Here is a 20,557-nt window from a genome sequence, read left to right on the forward strand (position 1 = left end):
AGAGGAGTTTTCAGAAATTGTTTTTCAAGCAGACCTTGGAACTTTGCAAATGCCTGTGCCAAGTTGGTGAGGGAAATGTTCAGTCAAGTAAGATCTGACTAAATTTAGTCAAATAAATAATCTTTTTTAAGTCTGTCTTGCATTCTCACCCGTCTTTGTTTGTGGCCAGTAGTAGTTCGTGACTGTTGTTTACCAACAAAGATCTCAGATGTTGTTGCTGTATTCCCAGAAACACAATATCTTTCGAAAATTGAAAAGAATTATGAAATCATGGATACAGAGCAAATGACTCAGGGACAACATATTTCTAAGATTAGTTACCAGTTTTCAAACCAGGACAGGACTGGCTTTTCATGACTTGGGGGCCATCTTTTAAGAAAGGAGCCATGTGGGATGACATTTGGGTGCAGTGACTGCCAGATTGGTGCGGTGTGTGGCCGAGTAGCCTGCAGTGACTTACTGTGCTGTGGATGTTTGGACTGGAGGCATCTTGCGTTTGGCAGTCTTCTGTGGTGTCACTGGGATTTTTTAATAAACTTCAGGTAGAAAGGTTAGAGAACAGATGAGGTCAGTAGGGCAATTTAAAACCAAGGTTGACCGCAAGGTTCTTGACGAGCTAGCGTGACTGAGGGGGCTATTTAGGAAGCCAGACGTGAGTGGTTTCAGTGCATCAAGTGGAAAAGTTATCCGCTGATGGTGCCCACTACAATACTGATTGTTTTTGGATATTACAACAGTGTTGAACATGATATCTAAGATCTCGAGGGGACCTAATGACGCTGAAAGGCAAAGTTGTGCACCTAATTGTTTATCAGAACGTCAGCTATGGCACTGATAAATATATTTTGATTAAAACACTTTAAAGACCAAATCACTGCCAAAACTGTGAGGAAAGATTTCTCAGATGCACTGGTTTGCACAAAGGGGGCAAAGATCAACACGGCTGAGATGGAGCTCACTATACATCATTAGTGTCAAAGAATATGGGCTGTGGTGCTGATAAACCACCGTAGTAGGAAAAAACAGGAAAATCAATCACAGTGAAAGTAGTAAAATTAGAAACTAGCTTCATTAAAAAAAAAACAAGAGACAAAGAACAGCCAGTACATTGGCAACATTTTATAGTATGTGGCAAAAGGGATCAGTGGGTGTTGGTATATATTTGTGATGAGAATGCAGAAACCGGATGTAATCACACAGTATTAATACCAAATGACAGATCTACATCACTCTGGGAGGAAATCCATGAGAGCAGAGAAGACTGATAGCTTTTATGACCCAAAGGTGAAGAAGAGCTCAAACAGAAATGAAGATTCCATGCAGTGTATGCAGAATTCATGGTATTCCTCAAATAGATTTATGAGAAAGAAGAAAGTTTAAGGTCAAAAAAGTTATTTGCCTATCCTGTAGATGCCCTCATAGAAGGCACCAGGTCTGTATTTCCATAGAGTATTATCATGGAGATTTGGAAGTGAAAATTGGCTTTGTCATTCCTGTCACTTCAATCCACAGTGGTCGATTGTCAGAGAACACGGAGGTGTAAATTGCCCTCATAGTGTTCCAGCTAACCAGAGGGAGTACATTGCCACCCAAATTCATGCAGCCCACATTCATTATTTGTGTCCAGGAGGAAAACCCTGTCCAGATTTCTTCAAAAAAAAAAAAAAGATCTACCCATCATTCTGGCCATATTGTGTTAAAATTTTATTTTGCATTATTTTTCACAGAAGCAAACCTCGTGGAGCTAATTAGATCTGCTTTTTGTTTATACTGTTAGTCAACATAAAATATTCAAGATTTATTCCTAGTCTGATTTTAACAGCAGTTTGTTTGCTCTCAGAGGAATTCTGTGGGGAGGTTCTGGGTAAAAGACAGAGTAGAAGAGAGGTCATTTGTTTCCCTTTATTATGAAACGCCGTCAATCACAGATAACATGGCCTTATCTCCTATTACAGTGTTTGTCCCAAAAAAGCTGAAATTGTCAGTGAGGATGTGGACAGGACCCCAATGTTAACTCGGGCAAGCCAAAAATAAGCAAAGATCAACCCTTTTTATTTGGCTGTTTTGAAAATGGCCAAACATATTCCAAAAGGGAACAAAACATATATCCAAAAACAATCACCACGACGATGGTAATAAGAGTATAAACTGGGTCTGAACATCGAAAAGGAACAACAGATGCTCTGACAAACCAAAGTGGAGACAGGACTATGCATAAGGACTGTATATAAAGAATATAATAGGGCTGGGGGAAAAAATTGATACAACATAAAATTGCAGTATTTTGTGTGGCAAAATTATATCTATACAGGGACACCAAATATTGGTATTTTATTAAATATTGATTAAAAAAAAACCTCTGGGGATACTATGAACAAGATGGCTCATCAAATGCACCACCATCTTGAGATAACATTAGCTGAGCAAACTTACATTAAATCGGCTCAGCCAAATTACCATCAAACACTGGACATACTTGACAAAGTTTGCTCCTAATACAGAGCAAGGTAAGAAAGCTAATAGCTCAGTCAGACGAAGGAAAATTAAACACCAACCTTATTCCATCTACATAAAATCCTCGGCTCCTTGGTGATTGCATTGAATTTTTTAAACATTCTCCAACCTACTGCAGCTTGTGGTGACTGAATGTCTGCCCAGAACTTGAGTGTTGCACATCATGACAACTTAAGATCACAAGGCAGTTGCACAGATAGGAGGCAACCTTTCTGCAAACATCATAGTCTGACTTGGACTAACTTCAATCACTCTCAGAGAGATTGTCAACAGTTTGCAACTATAAATTAGTTCGCAACTAATTTATAAATGCAAACTGGTTACCAACAAGATAGGACTCGACTCAACTGCCTGCCAGCCGGTTACATTTGGTTTATATTCCTATAGAACAACACATGGTTGAATAGGTGCAAATGTGGATTTCTGTTTATGTAAACAGCAACAGGTATGCGATTTTTGACAATTCATCATTTAATTGCTTTATTATCAGAAACAGATAGCATTCAGTTACAGACTGATATCAGGCTAATAGCAGGCAGTGGCAATATTTACAGCAGGTTTTAGTGACAGTGTTGGCATGTTTGACAATTTCAAGTAATTTATTGGATAAAACAGTATTTAATTTGGGTGATATAATTTGAATTTGAACAAAGGTGAGCACAATCACAGTATATGTTTTTGCTTCAAATCTTAAGGACCACTATAGTGACCACAAAACTATGACTCAGTAATATCATAAAACTGAGGTCATCATATAAAATAATGCAAAACTGGAGCCAAAAACTCAATCAAGAACATAATCCAGAAGCTAAAAGATACAGTAAGCAAATTTGGGGATCATAACAGCAAGTCAGCTGGTAGTTGCATTTTGTCTGTCCTCAGCATGCGATTTAAAAAAATCCTGTCATGTCGTTTCAATGGCTCATGTGTGCATCAGTCACATATATCAAATCTGGTTGAGCATGAGATACTTGAAACATTCACAAACATAAAGTAGCACAAAAATGCTATAAAAGCTGTAATTTATTACTTTAGTTTTCATTCATCTTTTAACATTAAATATTTATTACACATCTGTGCTCTTTATACGCAGCATTGTGCTGCTGAGATATTTTTTATTTATTTTTTTAGAGTGTTGGCATATGTTTGCTTGAAAGTTTTTTTGTCAGTATTAATAATCAGCTCATTAATGAGATTTTTTTTAAACATTTGAGAATAGCATATTATCTCAGAGCTTATTATTATTATTTATTTGTAACATATTCTTACTCATTTGTGTTCGGACAGTTGTTACACAACAGTCGCTTTTCTTATAGATGAGCTTGACTCAGAATTGGATATCTTAACAATATGGATATCTCTACAGTGTTACTGTAAATCTATTGCTCAGACAAATACATGTAGAAAAGACAAAGACACACCATTTAAGAACAAGCCGAAATTACATACAGCAGCTACAGAAACTGCACATTTTTGAGGCATAGTAATTTGAAACTTGTACTCTGAGCACTGTTTTCTCACCACACTTTGTGCCCTTGTTTTGTCACTTGATCTGGCACAGTAAACAGTGATGTGCAGTTTGCATTGGAGACGGCTGTAAAGACACCACTGCTGGGCTCCCATGAAGCATGTGATTGAAGGCATTGTGCTATTTTTATTCTTAATTTTTAAATGGTACAGTTCAGTGATTATTAACACAATCAAGTTAAGTCGTAAAAACTAGCTGCACTGCTATTTCGACACCAAATTTAGTCACGGGTAAGAGCAACCATTTTCTTGTCCTCTACAGCTTATATGACTACATTTCTTCCCCCCAGTATTCTTCATACTCTGTGTCTGATTGATGCTGATGTGATTACAAAGACATATGAATTTTCCAAATGGAAAAAGGTTAATGCATTTTTATGTTAATCAGTAACAGCGAAAAATCCGCCAAACTGTGACTTGACTACCGTATACTCTATCACACATTAACATCACAAACACAACACAAAACATGTACAACTGAATTCATACGTATTTATTCATTATTTATTATCTGTTATTTTTTCTACCTGTTTCTGTAGTCCTTCTATAATTCCGTTTTTGCTTGTATGGCAGCTTTTTGCAAAAGGCCGGTAGGACTATTCAAAAAGTAATTCCTTTGGATTATTTTGATGATATGCTCAAATACCCATATATGCACATCAGTATATATTCATGGGATGCGGGGTGGGGTGTTGGGGGGCGTCAGACAGACATGAATCATGAATAATTTAATGTTTACATTGCATCAGATGCATCTAATATAAACAAAATTGCAATTTTCCAAGTACTGCTGACACTGTCTAGTATCATCAGCTTGTGCTTTCATCAGCGTAAAGGGAGACAGAACACATTTACCAACTGAAGCTCTGTGCACAACACTCAGTGTCAGGTTTATATTGTTGATTGTCATTTATGCTTAGAAATATTTAACCATATATGCTTAGAGGTGTATAATCGATTGTGTAGTGATAGGATGTGTGATCCTTAGGAGTCTGCAAAGACTTCCTGTGCATTCCAGAGTGCTCTGGCATTCACACCCACACCCTGGGAGCATGGGAGAGGTCGTACCTTGTTTTATTGTTTTATGGTAGGATAAACATAGCTATGTCAGTTTTAGTCTAAGTGCCTTTTGTTTAGATGAACTGCTGGACTTCCAGGCCAGCAGGTTTAGGGAAGTTGTTTATGGGGTCACACTCTGACCCCCCCCCCCCCCCCCCCCCCCCCCCCCCCCCACACACACACACGTAACCGACCCAGAGTTTGGGCCGGTAAAACAGATTAAATGTTCCTGCAAAACAGGGAAATGATGAGACAGACGACTGGTGAAGTTTCTCTTTGCCTCGCTTCTGCCATATTTATTTATATAATCACATGTATTTTTAATTTGCAGCATCACCATTCTCTATATACAACAGAAATAACAGTAAAACCGTCTGTGTGTTCAAGCTGCAATACCACGATCTTTACATGGGAAACAAGAATACTTCACGTGTAGTGACCTTCAAATCATTTACTCGGTTATTCTCTCTGAATGACAATTCAAAACAATATGAAATGCATGTTCAAATACATTTTACCTCTCTTTAACTCTTAACCCAAATACCTATGTATTCTGATTGTTTTAACCAACATACCAGTGCTTGGTCTTAAACCAATTTAGCTTAGTGGCTCACAAATACATGAAAGAGTCATGTGTATGTCGACAGGCTTAGCTTTAGCTTTAACATTCTCAAAATCACTTTTCAGAACCAGTAAACAGTCGTTTTTCACTGCCAACAGCAGATTAACAATATCAGGACACAAAAAGGAGCTTATTCAGCTAAACGACCCGAAATAAGTGGCGAAAGGAAACCAAAATGGCGCCCGCGGCTGGCTGGGCTTTGGCATTTTTTTCAGTCCTTCTACTTCATAAAACGTAACCAATAACAGCGTTTACCCGCTGATTTATACCCCCACATTTAGCTATGTTTCTTATCAATATTTTACAACCGTTTTACTATAGCTTTACCGGTTACAAACCTGCAAAACAGGGAAATGATGAGACAGACGACTGGTGAAGTTTCTCTTTGCCTCGCTTCTGCCATATTGGAGAGGAGGGCCTATGACCTCGCTATTCTGTCTCACTGAACAATGCGCCACCCGGAGGCTGGGGGGTGCAACTACCTCATTAAACATAGTTCACTTCGGTGACAAATCTCTCTTTCTTTTAAGTACTACTTCTGATGGGATCACACATTAGTGTGTCACACGCTCCCTGACAAATGGAAATGGCTCCTGACATTCAAAAATACAAACATTTTCAAAAGTAATACAGTCAAATACTCAACATGGCATATGTGCAGGGTAAGTATATGGCCCAACTGGATAAGGCACACAAGATGCAAACCCTGGGCTAAATGGTACAAAAGGTGTTAGTGTCCATGGCTGGTATGGAAAGAATGGCGCAGCTAGTGCAGATACTATGGCCTGTGGCTGTAGAGCCGGTTCTCCCAGTGACTCATAAGTAAACACTTGTCTAGGTCTCCTTTCTCGGGCTGACCTTCTTAACTCAGTCTGTGGGTCACCTGCTGGTATCTGTGGTAGCGCTTGGCCAGGTAAAGTGGACCTTTCACATCCTTCTTCCAGACAATTTGGCTGTGCCTGTACCTCAGGGACAGGGGGCATCTGACTGTCTATTCCTGTCTGTTCATGTTCGCTGGAGGTTCTTTCTCTTTCACTGTCTCTAGTTGGTAACTGGAAGCGGTTCCTTTGGTCCTCAGGGCTTTGGCTTGTTGGGGGTACGCCAGATTGACTATAATGGACGTCTCTTTCAACATGTCTAGCCTCTCTGGGGAACCTAAACCAGTACCCTCCTGCATCCTCATCAGATTCTGAGTCACTAGAATCGCTTTTCTGTCTGTTTTGTTCACTTAACTCCGCTTCTCTCTGTCTAATCGGTTTCTTAGGTGCCTGCTCAGATCTCGGAGGCGGAGCCTCAACTGGGAGGTCGTTAACCAGTAATAGGAGGTTACGGTGTAGGACCCTGGTTTTACTTCCATCACTGCCCTCCGAATAGACTGCATAAACTGGATTATCACCTATTTGCCCTTTAACCAAATAAATGGTTTTCTCCCAGTAAGATCGCAGCTTCCCTGGTCCCCCACGTTCCCTGCAGTTCCTTACGAGGACCCTATCACCAGGCTGTAACACTACACCCCTCAGCTTTTTATCATAGAAAGACTTGTTTTTGATACTAGACAACCTACTTTTTTCACTGGCTATCCTGTACGCTTCTGTCATTCTTTTCGCCCACCTGTCTGTGTAGCTTTTGTGTGACATTATCTGCTTCTCCCCAACTAGACCAAATAAAATGTCTACCGGAAGGCGCGGGTGATGCCCAAACAGTAGAAAATGGGGGGAAAAACCTGTGGATTCATGGCGCGTACAGTTGTAGGCGTGAACTATGTGTGGCAAATGATCCTTCCAATTCCCCTTTTCTTTTTCACCTAGCGTTCTTAACATTTGTAAAAGTGTCCTGTTAAACCTCTCGGCAGGATTACCTTGAGGATGATATGGGGATGTTCTCGAGTGTCCAGTACCTGATTTCTCCCTCAGTGTCTTGAAAAGTTCATTTTCAAACTCGCGCCCTTGGTCGTGGTGAAGTCGTGCTGGGTACCCAAAGCGCGGAATGAACTCTCCAAAGATTCGCTCAGCTGCTGTCTTCCCAGACTTGTTTTTGGTGGGGTACGCCTGGGCAAACCTGGTGAAGTGGTCCACGACGACAAGAATGTATTCATATCCCCCCCGGCTGGGCTCCAGGTGGAGATAGTCGATGCAGACCAGGTCCAAAGGCGAGGTGGATGTGATGGTGCCCATTGGAGCACGTACCTGGGTTGTTGGCTTCTTGCTAATGATACATCGGCACTTCCTGGTAACATAGCTTTCTATGTCCCGTTTCATGTACGGCCAGTAGAACCTCTCTCTCACCAGTGCCAGTACTCTCTCTGTGCCGATATGTCCCATGTTATCATGCAGGTGCTTTAACACCGTCTCTTTGTACTTTGCGGGGAGGATTAGTTGTTGCCTTTCACCTGTCTGTCTATACATCAGTCCGTTTTTGAAATGTAATTTGTCCCACTCCTGCAACATTTTCCTCGTTGTTTTAGTCACTGTGTTTCTGATGTCATTTGTTAAGACTGTCATTTTCTCCTTTAGCCTCATTATTTCTCCAACCGTTTTGTCTTCTCTTTGTGCTTGAGCTAGCTCATCTTGGTCGATTGCAGGGAAAACTGGATGTGGCTCCCGGGCTGCATTTTCAGCGATAGTTAGGGCAGCAATCCATGCAACATCACTTTCTCGAGCTGCTCTAGCTCCACCCCAGGCTGCTTGGACCACCTCAGGTGATAACTCTTCAGTGCACTCACCCACATACATGTCAATGTTAAGAGGGAGACGGGACAATGTGTCAGCATCAACATTGGCCCGGCCAGGCCTGTATCTAATCTCAAAGTGAAAGTCTGACAGTTCCCCGACCCAGCGATGGCCCACGGCATTCAGCTTGGCAGTACTCATAACGTAGGTCAATGGATTATTATCTGTATAGATGGTAAAGTGTGGAGCATAGTACAGATAGTCTCTAAAACGCTCACACACTGCCCATTTAAGTGCCAGAAATTCTAGCTTGCCGCTATGGAGACAATAATTCTTTTCTGCTGGTGACAATGTCCTGGACCCATACGCTATTACCCGTAATTTTCCATCCTGGCGCTGGTAGAGAACAGCACCGAGGCCCTGTTCTGAGGCATCTGTGTGGAGGCAGAACGGTGAGTTAAAATCTGGGTAGGCCAAAACTGGGGGACTCGTAAGCATGGTAATTAGCTGTTCAAGTACATGCTGGTGTTCACTAGTCCATGCAACGGGGGCCTTGGATGACAACTGGGGACCTTTAGTCTTCAGTTGGCGCGATGGGAAGGTTGGCATGTCCGGTTTTACTTTTAACAGTTCATAGATAGGTTTTGCAATCCTCGAAAAGTCTTGGACGTAGCTTCTGTAGTAGCTTAAGAAGCCAAGTAGACGCCTTATATCACCAACTGTTTGAGGTGTCTTAGTTTTTAGGGATTCTACTGCCTCTAAGTCTTTTGGATCAATCCTTACCCCTTCTGCAGATACAAGGCGGCCAACATACCTTACTTCTTTGCAAAACAGTTCGCATTTTTCGGGTCTTAGTTTTACTCCGTGCCTCTGGAGTGCTCTTAAAACTTGTCTCACACCCTCAACATGCTCTTCAAATGTTGGTGCATAGCATAAGATGTCGTCCAGGTATGGGATACAACAATTGTCCCTGAGCGAATCTAACATCTCCTCCATGCTTCTTTGAAAAGCCGCAGGTGCATTGGAGAGGCCGAAGGGTATTCGTACCCACTCATAAAGGCCCCAGGGGGTGACGAAGGCTGTGAGGTGGCGTGAGCCCTCCGCCATGAAGCCCTGGTGGTACGCCTTTCCCTGATCAAGGATACTGAACCATGAATGCCCCCCCAGAGTGTCGGTCAGGTCTTGGATCCGAGGAAGAGGGTGTTTATCCGGAATGGTCTTCTGATTCAGCAGACGGTAGTCTATACAAAGGCGTAACGAGCCGTCTTTTTTTCGGACACAGACGACTGGAGCAGCATACGGTGACCTGGATTTAACAATCCACCCCTTGGCCAGGAGGTCCTGAATGTACTCCTTCACTTCGGAGAACAAAGGCTTTGGGACAGAGGAGTAGGCCCTCTGCACTGGGACGTCATCTTTGAGGTTGAGTGACATGTGCAAACTAGGAATACAACCAATGTCATGAGCATCTTTAGCGAAAGCGCCTGACTCCTCCCATAACATCTTTTCCACAATGTCTTGCTGCTGTTTCTCAAGATGGCCTAGATCTACTGGTGGCTGCCACAAAGTTCTAGGGGAACCTGTCTCTGCCTGACAAACAGTAGTTGCCTCTACTTTAGCGTCGTTTTCAATGGGTGAATCTGTCTCTATCACCTTCTTAATTGCCTGGACGCTACCAATAGCAGTCTTTCTTGTTAGAACAATGTCATGTCTAGTGTGGTTTTCTACAGGCACAGCTACATAAGGTAGTTTGCCGGGCTGGATCTCTAAGAGTCCCTCTCCTAATCCTAACTGCTGCAACTGGACAGAACTCTCTTCAGGCTCAAACAAGACTAAACGTTCACTTGGGTCAAGCTGTGGTGGGACTTTACACTTTACCCAGGTTGTGCTGCCAGCAGGAATTACTGTGTCTCTGTAACCCACCCTCAAGCGCCCCTGAGCTGTGTTCTCCTGATGTGTCTGGATGAAATGTACCATTCCCTGTGCTTCATCGACTGGAATAGACAGTGCACCCCCAAGTAGCTTAGCTAAGTTAGAAGCAGCCTGTGCTGGGCTTCCCTGGATTAACACTTCCACCACATTGAACCCTATGAGTGGTGTGTCTAAGGGCACTGAGCTAATTAGAAACGGCACATTCATGGAAAGCTCTGGGTCTTCATTGCCTGGCAAATTTACAGTTAATACTACCCACCCATCAAATGGAAGAGATTCCCCATTAACTGCATAAATCTTTGGCACTTTCCCATAGTCAGTTAACTCTATGAGCTCTGCTATCGGACGAACATTGACATCTGGAATGTATTTATTTTTCCAAGCTCGGTCTATCAAGCTAACCTGAGCCCCTGTATCTACAAGAGCGGTCACCGTTAACCCATTAAGAAGGCATTTTGTTGTTGCTTTTTTTCCTATTAGTCTTACTATTGGCTCTCTGTTGCTTACAGTGGTTTTTAGTGGCTCATTTTTGCTCTTCTTGGATTTCTGTGTCTTGAGTTTAGCTTGGTGCACTTTGGTGTTGTCACATGATTCAGTCTCTGTGTCAAGGTGGGACTCAGATGTTGTCCCGGTCACAGCTGGTCCCTCCGCAGCAACCGGCCCTCGTTTCCCGGCTGCTTTGGACGTTTGAGGCAGCCAATCGCTCTATGGCCTTCTTCGCCGCATGAGAAGCAGTGGTTACAATTTTTAGAGCCCACCTGTGAACATGTAGAACATGCATAAAGTCTCTCAGTCTTTGTTGCAGCTGGTCTAGCTGTACTGCTAGAAGACTCTTTCTTCATTTTTTCTGCGAGTGAATCTACTACTCTAGTGAGTGCATCAATCTTCTCTTCCAGTTGCTTTACTGTGTCGGCTGTTGACTTTTGATCTGCAACCTCTCTCTTTGTTAGTTTGACTTTCCCTTCATCCACATGGGCAACATGAGCACTGAACTGTTTTGCTCGGGGTGTGGAACCTAATCTCCGGTGACGCTCAGATTCTTCACTGGTCACTTTCATTGCATGTTTCAGAATCATCTCATCTGTCACTGACTGATTCGCCAGCAAGGGCTTCAGCTCTCTTCTAATATCATTGTCCTTATGTCCGATCCCCTGATAAACTGTGTGCAAGAAGACACCTTGAACTGTTTCTGGGGTATATTTAATCTCAGAATCAGTCTTTTTGGACTCAAAAAGAACTCTTTGTTTTAAGCCAATTATGCGGTAGAGAAATTGTTGTGTTGTTTCATTTTCTCTCTGTTTGGCACAAATCAGTTCCTGGAACAGCTCTGTACTACTCCTTTCTCCAAGATGGGACTGCAGGAATCCTTTTAACCCGGCAACTGTCATGTCATCTTTATTAACTAACATGTCCTTGAAACTGCCTGGTTTAATTATTTTTAACACCCCTCTAACAATCTCAGATTCTGTAAAATTCTCTTTTAGACCCTCCTCTATCTGCCTACACACACTGTTGTAGCTGATGTCTGACATGTGATCCCCTACTTGGCCTCCCTGAACCTTGAACTCACGTCTCGGAAGATAAGGTAGGTCTTTGAGGGAAACTACAGGGCCTGGGGGAGGTCTAACATTACTTTGTGAGGTGAGTTGAGCTTGCTGTAGTGCAGGAGTTTTTACTAAACCTTGCAATGTCCTACCAACCTTCTCATAGTCCGAAATCATTTTAAGGAGTTCTTCTTGTGGGATGTTAAGGCTAGAGTCAGACTGATCCATGTTTACTTGAGCTGCATTGAACTGGCTGGGCTCTGAGGTAGGGTGGGGTGCATGCTCTGACGTCCGTGTTTCCACATCTGTCTCCACGGCACTGGTCTGGTTGTTGGTAGGATTCAGAAGTTCATCTACCATGTCCTTTAGCGCTAACAATTCCCCCATCCCACTGTCCTCAGCTTCTAACATTGCCTCGCTGTAGATGAAGGAGTTGATGTACTCGAAGCTTCCTTCGGCATCATCACTTGACAGCTTTGGCAGATCCTTGCCTGGTACTGGACCCACCTTTGCAGCAATCTCAAAAAGCTGATCCGGCATCAGTGCGAAAAGGCCCTTCCTGATGTCCCACACCAGGCTCTTCCTTACACCGTCAGCCATGATGTCCTCCTCGTTGCTCTGCGATGGGTAATTCTAAACTGGATCTTCCCTCTGTAGTGGACAGCAGCTCCTCCGCTTTACACCAACTCTCCTTGGGCCATCAGCTCCGCAGCAGGTCTTATGGATGTGTGAGGATCAGCTCCATTGATGATGTGGAACCAATCCCCGTACGAGCCACCAAGAATCTGTAACCGACCCAGAGTTTGGGCCGGTAAAACAGATTAAATGTTCCTGCAAAACAGGGAAATGATGAGACAGACGACTGGTGAAGTTTCTCTTTGCCTCGCTTCTGCCATATTTATTTATATAATCACATGTATTTTTAATTTGCAGCATCACCATTCTCTATATACAACAGAAATAACAGTAAAACCGTCTGTGTGTTCAAGCTGCAATACCACGATCTTTACATGGGAAACAAGAATACTTCACGTGTAGTGACCTTCAAATCATTTACTCGGTTATTCTCTCTGAATGACAATTCAAAACAATATGAAATGCATGTTCAAATACATTTTACCTCTCTTTAACTCTTAACCCAAATACCTATGTATTCTGATTGTTTTAACCAACATACCAGTGCTTGGTCTTAAACCAATTTAGCTTAGTGGCTCACAAATACATGAAAGAGTCATGTGTATGTCGACAGGCTTAGCTTTAGCTTTAACATTCTCAAAATCACTTTTCAGAACCAGTAAACAGTCGTTTTTCACTGCCAACAGCAGATTAACAATATCAGGACACAAAAAGGAGCTTATTCAGCTAAACGACCCGAAATAAGTGGCGAAAGGAAACCAAAATGGCGCCCGCGGCTGGCTGGGCTTTGGCATTTTTTTCAGTCCTTCTACTTCATAAAACGTAACCAATAACAGCGTTTACCCGCTGATTTATACCCCCACATTTAGCTATGTTTCTTATCAATATTTTACAACCGTTTTACTATAGCTTTACCGGTTACAAACCTGCAAAACAGGGAAATGATGAGACAGACGACTGGTGAAGTTTCTCTTTGCCTCGCTTCTGCCATATTGGAGAGGAGGGCCTATGACCTCGCTATTCTGTCTCACTGAACAATGCGCCACCCGGAGGCTGGGGGGTGCAACTACCTCATTAAACATAGTTCACTTCGGTGACAAATCTCTCTTTCTTTTAAGTACTACTTCTGATGGGATCACACATTAGTGTGTCACACACACATACTTACACAACGCACAGGCAAGGTACTCTTTGTGTGTATGAACCTATGCATATTCATATAACCACAATAAAAGGAGTGTTACAGGGAACCTGGCTGAGAGTCTGACAGAGGTCAAGTGGGTGGAACGACACTTGGCTCCAGGCAGGCCTCACGCGTGCATGAGTAACACAAAGAACTTTGCCTACTTGTGTCTTGCTTTTGCTGTGTAGTAAATTGTCTTGAACGTTCCAGCGAATAGGTTTATGCTACAAACCTATCACTCAGCAAATACACCTCAGAGCCAGGGAACTCTGTCTGAATCTGCAAAGTTACTAAGGGGAAAACAAACAAAAAGTAACTCCTTTTTTTTGTGATGTCAATCCTAGTCTCCATTTGGGGAAGAATGACCTGCTGACCTTCTATGATGGTGATGACCTGACTGCCAACATCCTGGGCCAATACAGTGGCACGCGACCACATTTCAAGCTCTATACCTCCATGGCTGATGTCACTATTCAGTTTCAGTCTGATCCTGCCACTAACATCTACGGCTACAACAATGGCTTTGTAGTTCACTTCTTTGGTAAGACGGTGGTTTAGTTTCATTCCCTCTTAAAAAAAACCAAAACACTAATATTACATGCTTTTAATATAAGGCATACATTCTTCTAATTTTCTTGGGATTACATATATTGTATACTTTTTACTGTAAAAGTACCACAAGCAAGGGACCACAAATGGAAACAAATGTGGAATGTAAAATGTTACTCATATCTGGAACCTAACACATCATCATTTAGGGAACAGGAAAAAAAAGAAAGGTGTATTTGTTCCCCTGTCTCTTTGTTCCCCACTCTTGCTGTGCCTTTGTCTATCTGTCTTCTGGCTTATCCCAGGTGCACAGGATTAAATAACAACAAACACGAAACATAATAAAAGTGTTCACTTCAACATCAGCTGGTTTTACCTAACTCTTTGTGTTCCCCGCCATGTATGCTGCAGTTAGGGAGGCACAGATTGACTGGTGCCAAACCACATGCTGCGCTCCTCCTAGGAAACATCACAATTTTCTTCCCAAACAGTTTCTGTTTAGAGCACAAAGAAAGCAAAAAATCTGCAGTCGTATTTATTCCCTGCAGTGGGAGTTGCATATTAATGCTCGGCGTTTTCCTTGAGGATCCTCATTATTCCTTTTAGATCTAGATCTGCTCTAAACAATAAAAAAAATGTTTGTTATACAAGAAAATGGATTATTAGGAGAATATTTATATATCCTCAGTAACACATTGTCCTCACAATCTTTGCAAATCCTTTTTTAACAACCTGTCTCTTCCCTCCCATATCTGCGCTGCATGACACCAATGGCGCCAACGCCAACAGAGGTGCCAAGGAATGACACCTGCTCAGAGCTGCCGGAGATCACCAACGGCTGGAAGAGCATGTCGCATCCTGATCTCATACACGGCACTGTGGTCACCTACCAGTGCTACCCAGGATACACACTGGTTGGCTCTGAGATCCTCATGTGTCAGTGGGATCTCAGTTGGAGCGGTGATGTGCCAAAATGCGAGGAAGGTGAGAGGAAGCATATAAAACTTTGTAGTTTCTCTTTAGTCCACCTTGGGAGTTAGAATACGCCATCATTGGTCCAAGTCTCAGACCTTTTTGCTTAAATATTATGATAACATGGCTAATTATAGTCTTGTTACCATAATACCTGGTTAATTAGTTAGTTTGATGTAACTGTGTTATTCTGTGACTGTTCAACTTTAATACATAACATGAGGATGCATTGTCATGTGGCAAATAGTTAACAATATGACATTTAGGGAACAATATTTAGTGCAGCCGGTGCACTTCCTTTGCACAACAAATTCAATGTAATGTGCATATATGTAATTGCCCCTCATAATTTTTTAAAGGTTTTTCCAGTTACCCAAGAAAAAAAAATCAAAACAATATCAAATTGAATATTTTTCCTTGTTAATTATACTTTTTATCACTCCTGTACCAGCACCGGTGGCAGTAATAACTAATTATCATCACTTGTTTTTGGTGTTGCACCAGTGATGACATGCCAGGACCCCGGGAATGTGCAGCACAGTCGTAAAGTGATCACAGGCAGTCGCTTTGCTGTTGGATCGACTGTACAGTTCATCTGTAACAAAGGCTACATCCTGTCAGGCTCCAGCCTTCTAACCTGCTACAACCGTGATTCAGCTATGCCCAAGTGGAACGAGAGACTGCCCAAATGTGTCCGTAAGTTCCCTCAGTCAGAATAGCATAGATTCGCAGACATGCAATTATGCACGCCCACACTGTCAGCGATGTGCAGCTAAGCAATTATGAGTAAAAGGCAAAAATTACAATGTGTCACTGTTTTTACTGTACAAAGGTGCATGAAAATAATAATAGTCCTAATCAAATATATTGTACTGCTCCTCAGCTGAAAAGTATGAGCCATGCAGGAATCCCGGTGCAGCTTCCACCAGCATGCAGAGCTCTGAAAAGGCTTTTTATCAAGCAGGAGAGATGCTGACTTTCTCCTGCCACCCCGGCTATGAGCTGCAGGGTTATGCCACCATATACTGTGTTCCTGGACACCCGTCACAGTGGAATAGCACTCCTCCTGCCTGCAGAGGTAAACCACGTAACAAGCTTTTAAATACAGTCAAAATATACAAAAAGTAAAGCAGAATCTCAACAGTTTTAAGTGCTGTTTACAAATGCAGGTTCTTTTGATTCTTTTGGCCATAAAAATAAAGCATGCACTGTGATTCACATTGCATAAATATGGTCTACATACTCATTAAACTGCAATTATTTCTTGGTAGCGTCCTCGACACATTATGTAAATGAACGCAGACTAGATGGTAAGTCATATTTCAGTACCTTGCAGAATTGATTGATATTTATTTGTTGACAATCATTCACAGGGGTAATTACATGTTATGTCCTTTTTTTTTTCTTCTTCAAGTTGTTAATACAAATTATGGCACAGAAGGAACCAACATTGCCCTTGCAGTATTTATTCCAACTGCAGTCATCTTGGTGATTGTCCTTGGGATTTACATCTACTTTGCAAAGTAAGTAATGACTCAAAATTTTATGCGTTTCCCTTGTAATAAAGGCTTTACATGATGTTTCCTGTTTCTGTACTCTTTGCTCAGACTCCAGGGAAAGTCTATCAGAATGCCAATGTCCTCGCCACCGTATGACAACATGACAGAAGAGTCTGCTTTCGACAACCCCATATATGAGAGTGGAGTAAGTACAGATGTCATGAGCATGCAAGACGTGGATTCACAGAACACCAGCGTGCTGTCCTGATCTTTTCCCATCCGGATGTCATCCCATCGTCATCTCATGTCTCACCAGCAGAGGGCGCCCTCACACCTTTCGTCATCATGTCACTCATCACTGAGAGCTAGTGGTCTGAGCTGTGAGATAGGAACATTTTTCCTCACTTTACTCTGATGTCACATCTCATTTGCATCCTGGATTTCCATTCTATCCTCTCAGAGAAGTGAGAGTGCTATGTTAGAGCTCATAGTGGTAACTTTTACCCAACTTTTCCCTAAAAGTTGTGGTGCTGTGTAACGCTGATTTGGGGGCAACAGTAGACTAAATACAAAAACAAATTAAATTATTTTTTTTAAAAGAGTGTTTTAGCGAGATTAAGAAATGCTTCAATGTGAGAGACAGTATAGATAAAGAACATTTAAATGTAATTTACCAACATGTATTTCCAATACTGCATAATAACATCATGCTATTGTCAACCACCCAGAAAGCATTGCTTTAAAATGGTTCTGTAGCAGAAATCCATTCACACGTTCAGGAACACTTTCAAAAGCCATTATTGTTACTGCATCTACAAATCTAACACCACAGTACAAAGGAGGCCTTTAATTTTCAACACTTTACATGTTGCCTCTGTACAGGTTTCATTTAAATATGGCTTTTAAAATTATTTGGAAATCACTCTGTTTTGTTTTGATTTACATTTTACACAGCATCACAATTTCTTTTGGAAATGATATAGTTGTATGTTTATCATGCTATATGCTGCAGTCCCCGTGTGTGTATAAAGGTACAGTTTGCTGTAAAATCTAGCAAATGAAATCTAGCAAATGAACTTGTGCTGTGACGTTAATTAGCCTTAAACTAGCATATACCTATAAAGTGTACTTTAACCTTTGTAGTGAGAAGAACCTAGAATTACATAAATGGCTATTTTTATTTAAAATAGATATTTAGTTTTTATACATATTCTCAGTCTTCTTGAGGGTATAGTTACCAGCTGATTCATAAGTCAAAAGGTACACAAGGTACATAATATATGCATAGGCTGTTGTGACAATAGTAATTCTATGACTCTATTCTCTCTTCTTTGCTCCTTCAGCACTGGCAGACTCATTCTAGATACTAAATCCTGTCATTATGTCCAGTTTGGCTGTACTGCAGAACAACTATGAGGTGAGGTCTCCTTCTGATTCTGAGATCTCATCTTACTCCAGTACCCCGACTGTTCAACGATCTGTTTTTGACTTTATCTCGATCCTGCCACTTACTCACTTTTTGTCTGAAGATTTTTTTTTCTCTTAAGAACCACTGGTTGGTGAGAATTTGGAAAGACATTGTCGGTCTGTCATGAAATATGTAACATATTGAGAATGAAATGCTAAATCATGTTTGTTTATACCTAAATAATGGATAACAGATAGGCTACTTAATAAAAAAGAAATATCCCCTTGAAGATGCTTTGTCTATCACTGCATTTCAGTGAAGTTCACAATGTTGTGCTGTTATTGAACAACAATTTTATGTGTGGCTATAACATCTATGTATGTCATATGCAGACTTGTCAAACTTCTTTTTAGTATTGTCTTTATCAGCACCCTGCTTTACTGTTTATAAGTGACAATTGTTTACTCACTTTCATCAGAAGAAAAGTTAAAATGACCATAAGCTGATGATAGACTTTTTTTTTTTTTTGGTAAAAGCTTTAGCAGTGGTATTTGAAAAAAAAAAAACATGTAGTGGCAATCCATAGCTGCCCACCTAACAAACATTTCATAGGCTTTTTTTTTTTTTTTACTGTATCATTGCCATTGCAGCCTGTATTTTCTTATGTTCAGTTTAATAAAATGTCCAGGACTGATCACCAACACTTTATACATCATCTAACTACTTGCTTTCATCTAAGCTCGCACTGCTCATTTTGACAACATTGAATCAGAATGGTAATAACATCTATTAGAAAAGAGATTTGCTGTAATAATTAACAGCTGTATTATAAGGAGGAGCATATATGCACTTCACAAGCTGTACCACCCTCAATAATTTCCTGGTTTTTTTTAAATTATTATTATTATTTTTAAGCAGATTGCCTTGTCTGATCTGTACAGGATGAATGAAAAAGGTTAAGAGTGTTCCATTTAGAGCACAAGTAAGAATTACTCAATTTCTTTGGACCATCTCTGCACTAGTCATCTTTTACTCCAATATTCTTTTTTTTTCTTTTTTCCTCCCCATTTTACCTATTTTGTGTATTACTGTAAATATGTCTTTCTCTCCACAGTCAAATCAGTTAATCTGTGGGACATCATGGTGATATTTTTCTAAAGTAAATTGTTGATGACTGTCAGTGATTGAATGTTTTCGAGTCCTTTTTATCGCCTCGAGTCAGTGGCAATTAGAGATTGGAGGAAATCTGGCTTTGATTGTTCAGCTCTGTTGGATACAAAGGCCCCATCCACCCAACAGACTTTGAAAAAAATAATTGCCATTATTACTTGCTTCACTTTGTATGAGTCTGCTATCTGTAAATAGACTGCCTGTCCAATATGAGTGCCTCACGACTGACTATAACCTGAGTCATCACATGTGAAAATAACAGGTACATGAAAGATTCATTCAAGATTCATTTACTTTCACTTATGATTCATTTCTATCTTAATGTTCATGATTAAGGGATTTAAGAAATGATCCTGGATATATTACTATGAGCATTTGTGTAGTTCTGACTGCATACGGCCTCAGAGGATTTCTCAAATACATGTTTTCATTCAGGAACCATTAGCTATGCATACCGCTCTTCTCCTATCACACTGTAAAGTCTGCCTTAAAGGATAAACATCAGCTAGCTAATTTGTGTATGTTACAAAGTGTAGTCGCACCACATCATTAGCATCCTAGGACAACAATCCTCAAAATCTAGTGAGTGCATACAGTAATCAGCTCACATCCTGATCCATGTCACTGAGTCACTGCTTTACAAAACAATTGAAATCCTGCAGTGTGCAAAATAAATCCCTGTGCAACAGATGGTTGTTTACTTGGGGTCATGTTGTGGTGCATCTGCCTGTGTTCAATTTTGTAGATAGATCTCATCTCCTTTGTGCAAACCCTTTCTGTTCTAACAAATCTTTCTTTCAGTATCACAGCTGCTGTGACCACATACAGGAAACTGCTTCATCTTTAACTATCTATAACCCTCTCAAAAAAATAAATTAAATTGTTACATAAGTATTGTCACTGACTCATTAATGACTAAACTTGTGTTTTAAACTCATAAAGAAGTCCTTACCTGATATAATAACAGGGCAGACACGTAACATTATATGTCACAAGTCAAAATGTTAGCTTTAAAAAGGGCCAAATGGAAAATGTATATTGTGTGGAACCACTGATTTTCACCACAGCTACAGCGGGATAAGGCCATATACTAGAAGCTGCAGCATAAGCATTTATGCTGCCACGTGTCGGCAATTACCAGAACTGAGATTATCAGCTATCTGTGCAACTGAAGCATGTGCGTTCAAATGAAATCGATGCAAAAATACTGTATTGCAGGCAACACCATATAAATGTCTCCATGCATTTGTGCACCTCTAGATGGCAGCATGAT

The 20,557-nt window shown here is 41.1% G+C and overlaps 1 protein-coding gene across 2 annotated transcripts in view; it reads left to right on the forward strand.

The window, feature by feature from the left end:
• LOC308386752 (seizure protein 6 homolog) overlaps positions 1-20,132 on the forward strand; it is a 102,328-nt gene extending 82,196 nt beyond the window's left edge. Inside the window, exons 10-17 of one of the 2 annotated variants that reach the window (XM_080866512.1) lie at positions 14,031-14,227; positions 15,025-15,219; positions 15,712-15,903; positions 16,091-16,285; positions 16,479-16,517; positions 16,622-16,730; positions 16,815-16,911; positions 18,050-20,132. In XM_080866512.1, coding sequence (XP_080722638.1) covers positions 14,031-14,227; positions 15,025-15,219; positions 15,712-15,903; positions 16,091-16,285; positions 16,479-16,517; positions 16,622-16,730; positions 16,815-16,911; positions 18,050-18,076 — 1,051 coding nt within the window. In that variant the 3' untranslated portion in view covers positions 18,077-20,132. Of the gene's footprint in view, positions 1-14,030; positions 14,228-15,024; positions 15,220-15,711; positions 15,904-16,090; positions 16,286-16,478; positions 16,518-16,621; positions 16,731-16,814 lie in introns of both variants that reach the window. The other variant, XM_080866511.1, reaches the window with a different exon arrangement.
• Positions 20,133-20,557: the final 425 nt, after the last annotated feature.

Source organism: Rhamphochromis sp. 'chilingali' (genome assembly GCF_963969265.1).
Source record: "Rhamphochromis sp. 'chilingali' genome assembly, chromosome: 19".
Classification (NCBI taxonomy): domain Eukaryota; kingdom Metazoa; phylum Chordata; class Actinopteri; order Cichliformes; family Cichlidae; genus Rhamphochromis; species Rhamphochromis sp. 'chilingali'.